Source organism: Tachyglossus aculeatus, chromosome 7, assembly GCF_015852505.1.
Source record: "Tachyglossus aculeatus isolate mTacAcu1 chromosome 7, mTacAcu1.pri, whole genome shotgun sequence".
Lineage (NCBI taxonomy): Eukaryota > Metazoa > Chordata > Mammalia > Monotremata > Tachyglossidae > Tachyglossus > Tachyglossus aculeatus.
The window spans coordinates 41,937,070-41,945,441 of record NC_052072.1 but is presented as its reverse complement, the minus strand read 5'-3'; the positions used below and the strand labels follow the sequence as shown (position 1 = coordinate 41,945,441).

Below are 8,372 nucleotides of genomic sequence, written 5' to 3'. Positions count from 1 at the left end.
ATGTGCCCACTGTCTGGTAAAACAGATAGTGTCTTCCAACTATTAAACTACTCAGAACAGGGTGGCAATATCATAGGGTAGTGGCAAGGCCAGTTCAATCAATGGCATCTCAAGCTCTTAATTATAATAATTATGTCATTTAAGTGCTTACTATGTGCTAAGCGCTGGGGTAGATACAAGGTAATCAGGTTGTCCCACATGAGGCTCACAGTCTTAATCCCCATTTTACAGATGAGGCAATTGAGGCATAGAGAAGTTGTGACTTGCCCAAAGTCACACAGCTGACAAGTGGCAGAGCCAGGATTAGAATCCACAAACTTGGACTCCCAAGCCGATGCTCTTTCGAGTAAGCCACATTTAATATGTACAGATCGCTGTGCTAAGCAGTTGGGAGAGCAGAATGTAGAACATCGACGTGATCCCTGGTCTCAAGGAGTTTATAGTCTAGGGGATAGGGAGTGGGCAAGGGGAGTGCTGATTTCCAGTTCAAATCTTTTGTCGAGTACTTAGTCTAAAGGGCTGATGCCAGCATTGAGGACAGCATACAGTTGTCCAAGTCACAGAGCCCATTATAAGCTTAGACACTATCAGTAAATCTATGGCATTTATTGAGAGTTTGCTGTGGGCAGAGCACTGAACTAAGCACTTGCAAAAGAACGATATAACAGAGTTGGTAGATGTAATGTCAGGAGAAGACTGACATTACCCAGGGGTAGTGAACAGCTGAAAAATGTTCCTGTGTCTGCTCTCTTTTGCTTTATGTGGGCTATGAAATGCAGACTCTAGTCCCCCAGTAATAAGCACTTAACCAATGCCACAAATATGTGCTAAGCACTGTGCTATGTCCCGGGGTAGGTACACCATGAGATAGGACCCAGTCATTTTCCCACATGGGGCCCACAGTCAAGGCCTGTTCCCCCACTGTCCAGTCCTAATATCCGCTCCTACAGAATGAGGTCTTTGCTTTCATCAGCCATCGGCTGCAAATCTTTGTCAGAGGCTACCACAGGGTCCCAAGTGAGGGTAAACTGTGAGAAAAGAAATGTCAGTGTGATTATGAATCCTACTTCCTTCAGCATCACAGTATTACCATTTCCTGTATGCAATCTCATCCTAAACCAGCTTCCCCCCAAGGGAATTAATCAGATAATTCAAATCAGAAAACTTGTTCTTAAAAACCAAACCAAACAAAAAACAAACTTTTATTGAAAAAGATTAACACTTTATACAAGTTTCAATAGAAAAGGCTCTTTGCTTCCAGATGTGGATCATAGTATAAAAGATTTAAAATAAGCTGGTAAATTTTGAGGCAGCACTACCCTGTCATTTTGACAGGAGGACTGCTGAGTCCAACTCTCTCCCTCCACCCAAGTCAATAGCTCTTCAGGCTTCAGGAATAGGATCTTTGAAGTATGCACTCAGTTGTATCCTTCTGGGGCTCTTTGGATCCCGTTAGTCTCCTAAACAAGGAGGAGGTGAACAATATCCTCCAGTATGGCAGGCTAAAGTGTTGCCAATAACTCTTTATATTTCCAGAGGGTAATAATTGGGCCAGGGAAGGGAGTGTGAACCTTTCAAATGAACTACAAGCAATCTTCTTGACATTCCTTCTGTTTACACATCATGGTTCACATTGCTTCTGGGCAGGTTACCACAGCTGCTCTGAACCCAATTCCAAGTTTTACAAGGGAAAATAAAGCAGTGGGGTTTTACACAAATTAGGCAATTTTGCCTGTGGAGATCCAGTCCCAGAACTTCTTTTTCCTTGCAAATGATAAATAGTGTAGGGATTCATTTCTCTTCCCTAGCAAGGACAATCTGACTTATGCCAAAAATTCATGTTTCAGACTTCTCACTCTGTGGGGAGGAGTGTTTACTCTAAAAAGGCCTTAGTCAACAACTGTGTACTAGCAGAGTTGATTGGTGAAAAATAAATGGTTGGAGGCTGGTGTAGGTTTGACTCTTGAACTGGGTAATGAAAATACTACTAAACACTTTTCATGATCAAAGCACCACAGATAAATCAACTAATTATGCCTCACAACACCCCACCCCCTCATTAAAAGGCTAAGTATCATCGTCTCAATTTTACAGATGGGAAAACAGAGGTAGAGAAGATAAATGATTTTGCCAAAGGCCACAGAGGGAGCTTCCATCAAAACTGGATTACCACTCTGAATTCCTGGTTCAGGCCACTAGACAACACCTCTGTGGAAGAGTCTAACTATATGCTAATTTCCCACTTTAAAAGTGCAAACAAAAAAACCCAATGTAGACTCAAAGGAAAAGGGACCACAAGAAATTTGTAAATATGAGTAGAAAACTGACGAGATTGAATCAGTGAGTGGAAATTAAAACATCAGGGAAAGACTAGTGTGGAGATTTTCAATGGAACAAAATTTTTAAAAAGCAATAAAACACCATAACAGATGTAAGGAAGGTCATCAAATGCACTACTAAAGACATCTCCATCAAGAGTCCTCCTTTCTCTCTACTCTGGCGTTACAGAAGCATTTAGTACAGTGCTTTGAACACAATAAATGCTCAGTAAATACGATTGAATAAAGAATTAAATCTCTGAATGGAGAGTGGGGAAAAATGCATATGACAGTGCTGGGCACTGGTGTAGTCATATAAAATCCCCGGTTTCAGTAACTTTTCAGGTACCATTTAGAAGATATTTAGGCACAAAAAAATGAGACTTTACTTTTATGATGAGGAAAGAACCAATGAGGGGGAAAAAAGAGCAGAGAGCAAGAAGAATGGATGGAAAGACAACATTTGCCTAGTATGATTGAACGATACCTAAACTGAGGTCAGACAAGGTATAAACAGGAAGAATAGAGGTCAAGTTACAGAGTGGACTTGAAGGAAATATCACTAAGGAATGGCAAAATGGAGTTTTGCCTGTAAAGTCTGCTATTTAAGGAATCATGTCCCAGAAGTACAGGTGGGCAAAGTCCCATTGTTTAAAACCTTTTGAAAGTAAGTTGGGAAAGTAGTCGGCTAGGGATATCAAAGAAACCCAAGCTACAAAGCAGGTTGCAAAAGATATGATCTAAGTGGTCCTTCCCTGCCCAATCACTGTTTTGCTGACTTCAACATGGGTAAGAATACAAGACAAGAAAAGTAAACAAGCTGAAATAAGTCAGTTGTGGGGAAGTATTAATATGGACTCAAAGATACCTTCTTATGTCCGTGGCCTTTCTAAAATGCCTTCTGTTTCTTTGCCTGACAGATACCCTGAAAGGCTGAACAGTTTGACCTATTTCCACCTAAATCTTTAAGTTAATAAAGTAGACTAAAAAATGCTTGAAAATGAAGCTTTCCCTTTGACTGACTTCCTAATGAATAGCAATCTAGAAGAGTCAAAAACTGCATTAATTATTAGGAGTATAGATACAAGTGCAGCTTTCCTATTTGGGTTACAAAAAGACAAAGTATACATTTTCAGTAATGGAAAGGATTACAAAAAATACATTTTTAATACAAAAATTTTGATTATAGTAGTCAAAAAGATGTGAGTGCCAACCAATTGTGATAATGTCATTTCAGTGTCCTCTTTAAACCCTTTCCAATGTGGCATTCTCCACTTTCTTCTGGGTTACACGTAGTCCTTTCCAGAAGAGGGTGCAGGCTTTGGGTAGGGACGAGGAGTAGGGTAAGAGGATGATTTTTGTGGACAGGAGCAACAGAGGAGACCACCTCCCAGAAGACAGAGTGCAGCTGCAGCCCAGCCGATGAAGAGAGCCTGTCCGAATTCGTACCTGGGGAAGAAATTAAATCAATAAAAAAACTGATTTGAAACATAGGAGTAAATATATTTTGACAGCGGTCATTTTTCATTCTTCTGGGAAAAGCACTTTTATATACCCCTACAGCATATACACTCTCAGGTGCTAACAGAATAATGTACAACAAAGCTGTCTGTATTGATTTTGCTGAGAGTATTGCAGTACTACTATTTGTTACAAAACATAAAACAGAGCTCCCCATAGCTAGAAATGTAACTTAAAATTGTTTATAAAGTACTGGAAGGACCTAGAATTTTGAGCTAGTATTCTAGGTTCTGCCACCCTGTCAGATGCCACCCTGTGATTAAACCAAGTTGAAGATCCATATAGAAATGTTGAAAAAATGGTTATGAATGCCACATCATTTTCAATCTAAGTCCGCTTGTCAATCCTAAACAGATGCCAAGCACTCCAAAAAAGGATTAGAAGATAACCCCAATATGGTTACTATTTGGTCTTGACAATGCCGGGATAAGCACTCAAAACATGCTTCTTTGAAACTTTTCCAAGTTGCAACATGCATTTTGGTGTGCATGGTGATTTATGTACACATGATATTCAAAGGGGAAATCTAGGCCACATGGACAAAGAAGGAAACTTTTGTCTCTTACATACAGGGCCCATCTTATCTACAATCCTGCCTCTTACAACAAAAGCTGTAGCTAACAAAAATCAGGGAAAAGTGTTATTTCTCTCAGGCTTTACATCCATTTATCTCAAAGAAAATAGTAATTTTCACAATACCCCCATAATATAGGATCTTATTATTAATTAGTCCTGGGCACATATTAAATTGATTAAACAGCACAGGAAACTTTCCTGGACCACTAGACAATTCTACCTGTATCAGAAGTTATGCTAAGAAGTTATAAGTAAAACTTGGGCATCAAATTATAAATAGATCAAACTCTTATGGAAGGACATAGATGTACAGCCGGGAAGGGTATTTCCCATAAGGCTCTTTTTTGAAATTATCATTTAGCATTTAAGCACCCACAATAAATTAGTAGTAATTAGGTACAGTGATGTCTTAAGTATCAAACACTACACATCAAAGCTGAAAGCTTCATAATAGAATTGTTAACCCCTTATTAATGGCCTAAAATGCTACAGACATTATAATTGGAAGTCACAATACATGGGGTTTAAGATTTTAATTATAATCTGTTCTATTTTATGCAGGGATAATGTTTCAGTAATTTGCTTTAACATTAATTATTTACCATTTAGCAAAGTGTTAGTTTGAGGTAAATGCAGAAAGGGGGACAGGAATATCAATTGATATTTGAAAGACCTGATGAGTGGATAACCTCATCATTGTTCTTGAAGCAGCATGGCCTAGTGGTAGAGCATGAGCTTGGGAGTCAGAAGATTTGCGTTCAAATTCTAGCTCTGCCACTTGTGTGCTGTGTAACCTTGGGCAAGTCACTTAACTTCTCTATGTCTCAGTTACCTCACCTGGAAAATGGGGATTAAGACTGTGAGCCCCATGTGGGACAGGGACTCTGTCCAACCTGATTACCTCATATTTACCCCATTATTGTAGATATTACCTCATATCTACAATACTTGTACTTCCCAAGTGCTTAGAACAGTGCCTGGCACATAGTAAGTGCTCTACAGATACCATAATTATAACCAGTATTATTAATGTGGGTATTGTTGGGAGGGAACAAGTCACTTAATCATTCTGTATGTCCCAAGCACCTAGGCCAGGGTGTTCATTCATTCAATCGTATTTATTGAGCGCTTACTGTGTGCAGAGCACTGTACTAAGCACTTGGGAAGTACAAGTATTGCACCAAGCAGACACTCAATCAATGCTACTACTAAGGGGAAGCAGCGTGGCTCAGTGGAAAGAGCACGGGCTTTGGAGTCAGAGGCCGAGGGTTCAAATCCCAGCTCCGCCACTTGTCAGCTGTATGACTTTGGGCAAGTCACTTCACTTCTCTGGGCCTCAGTTCCCTCATCTGTAAAATGGGGATGAAGACTGTGAGCCCCTCGTGGGACAACCTGATTACCTTGTATCTACCCCAGCGCTTAGAACAGTGCTTTGCACATAGTAAGCGCTTAACAAATGCAAAAATTATTATTATTATTATTATTACTATGGCTGAAAAGCACTTGATCCTACAGTTTGTGCACAAGCAGCATTACCTGGCATTGATAGGCGTTAGCTGGTCGTAGAATTCTCTGGCAACTCTATTTCCATACCAAGCAGTGGCCACCAAAACAGCCAACCCTATAAAGTGAAGAAGGAATATTGTGGTGTTTAACTCTCAGGGAATGTAGTAGAAAGTGTTCTTTGTTTTAATAAATGGCTTTCCTAAATCTGGTTAATCACTCGGCCAAATAACCTAGTATTGTTATTTCCACCGATTGAGAAATTTAGACATAGAAATGAAATAAGTAGGTTGGGGTCGCCCAGTGAAAGGAGGTTTTTTCGTGAATCAGTGGGAAAGTTCGGAAGAGAATGCAGTTCTTCCTAGCATATCCAGCAATGGATCATAATGTCTCTCTTTCAATTGCATAGTGGATCAGTGGCTTGCACAACTGTTCTCAGGTCAAACCAGATCTTTGAAGCTACAGAGTGAAACTCAGTCTTTCAGCTCTTGTTCTTGAGAAATTAAAAGGAAACAGCCTGCATGCTCTGGTCCTCTAATGCCAACTTACTCTCTGTACCTCACTGATCCTTATCTATGTCCTCCCTCAGGCCAGGAATGCCCTTACCTTTCATATACAACAGACCAGCACTCTCCCCTCCTTCAAAGCCTCTTTAAAATTGTATCTCCTCAAAGAGGCCTTCCCAGACTAAGCTGTCATTTCCCCTCCTCCCTCTCCCTTGTGTTTTTCCTATGCACTTGGATCTATACCTTTTAAGCACTTGACATTCACCCTTCAGCCCCACAGCATTTAAATACAAATCCATTATCTATTTTTTATATTTCTCCTCCTCTGCACTGTAAGCTCACTGTGGGCAGGGAACGTGCCTATCAACTCCATTGCATTCTACTCTCCCAAGCACTTAGTAGAGTGTGCTGGACACAAGTGCTCAATAAATACCATTGATTGATAAGAGCTTAATAAATGCAATAATAATAATAAAAATAAAAGTCTCTCTCAATTTAGAATTCACCAAGCACTTGATTAGCACAATTCTTCTTTCCTCATGGACTTTTCATCCTTTTAGGTTTAGGTAGCCACTGTATCTGAAGGGATGTATTAGTAGGAAATTTGGTTCTGGGAGATTGTTCTTTCCATATCCATTAGGTACAAAAATTATCCTCATTTTAATCCTTTTCTCTAAACCATAAATATGATTTCTCTACCCAGGAAGGTAAAGCATTGAGCAAATTCTGCATAGGCTTGATCCTGGGGTCAGAGGATCAGAAGTTTTAGTTCATCTCCCTAAGGTGATTTTTACACACAAAGCATGACTGTCATGCAATGTTTCCAACTGCATTTTTTAGAACTTCTGAACAGTAAAGGGCCACTGCTCACGTGGCTTTCATATGCTAGTAAATCATTTACAATCAAACAACAGTGGCAAATTTGTGGGATCAAGAAGACAAGGACAGAAACAAAATATAAATAGGAATATAAGAGCAGCATTATATAAGCACTCACAAGTTTTGTCCTCTGGGAACTGGTTGGCATTTTCTCAACTTGGGAATGTTGCCTGCAGTACTGTTTTCCAGTGATTATAGCAGCAGGTCAATACAGTCCTAGTTTCCTGGGGTTTCCATGGTTCAGAGAGGATGAGTTGGAGGGTTTTTCTCATTAATATCACCTCCTTTCTAGTCTTCCTGATCCCTCCCAACCACCCCAGTTTCCAGAATCCTACCCAAACAGAATTAACCCAGTGACCTCTACTACAACCACCACAGGCACCAACCTTACTGTAAATAAATGGCAGAGAACCTAGAAGCTTTACAACAATGATTAATATAATCCTCTATTTCCAGATTGGTAAATTAAATCCATCACACCATCAGAAATTCTAATTCAAAGGATAATATAGTGTATAGGATGGCCACCAGTCCAATTTTATACCAGATAATCTGGTTTTCATCTGGTCTGTCCCTTGTTTGGTACTGATAAGGCACCTGGTGATTTTGTGTATGATATTTTTATTTTAAACTCTCGGCCTCCCTCTACCTGGCTCTTGCCACTGAGTGCCATAGCTTTGAAGTGTCTCCCTACTTCAAGAGACCTGGGAAACGTTTGGGGCAAGGTGGACAGGGGTCACTGGTCTCTTGACCTCACCTTCTAGTTATCGCCCTATCTCCCTCCTACCATTCCTTTCCAAACTCTTTGAACAAGTCATCTACACATGCTGCCTCGAATTCCTCAACAACAACTCTCTCCTTGACCCCCTCCAATCTGGCTACCATCCCCTACATTCCACGGAAACTGCCCCCTCAAAGGTCACCAATGACCTCCTGCTTGCCAAATCCAATGGCTCCTACTTTATCCTAAACCTCCTCGACCTCTCAGCTGCCTTTGACACTGTGGACCACCCCCTTCTCCTCAACACGCTATCCAACCTTGGCTTCACAGACTCTGTCCTCTCCTGGT

General features: G+C 40.4%; 1 protein-coding gene across 1 annotated transcript in view; it reads right to left on the bottom strand.

The window, feature by feature from the left end:
• Window positions 1-1,168: 1,168 nt before the first annotated feature.
• CLDN1 (claudin 1) overlaps window positions 1,169-8,372 on the bottom strand; it is a 30,287-nt gene continuing 23,083 nt past the window's right edge. The window contains exons 3-4 of the mRNA XM_038749458.1: window positions 5,952-6,036; window positions 1,169-3,767 (exon numbers count right to left, since the gene is read on the bottom strand). Of these exons, the coding sequence (XP_038605386.1) occupies window positions 3,605-3,767; window positions 5,952-6,036 (248 nt within the window). The 3' untranslated portion in view covers window positions 1,169-3,604. The remainder of the gene's footprint in view (window positions 3,768-5,951; window positions 6,037-8,372) is intronic.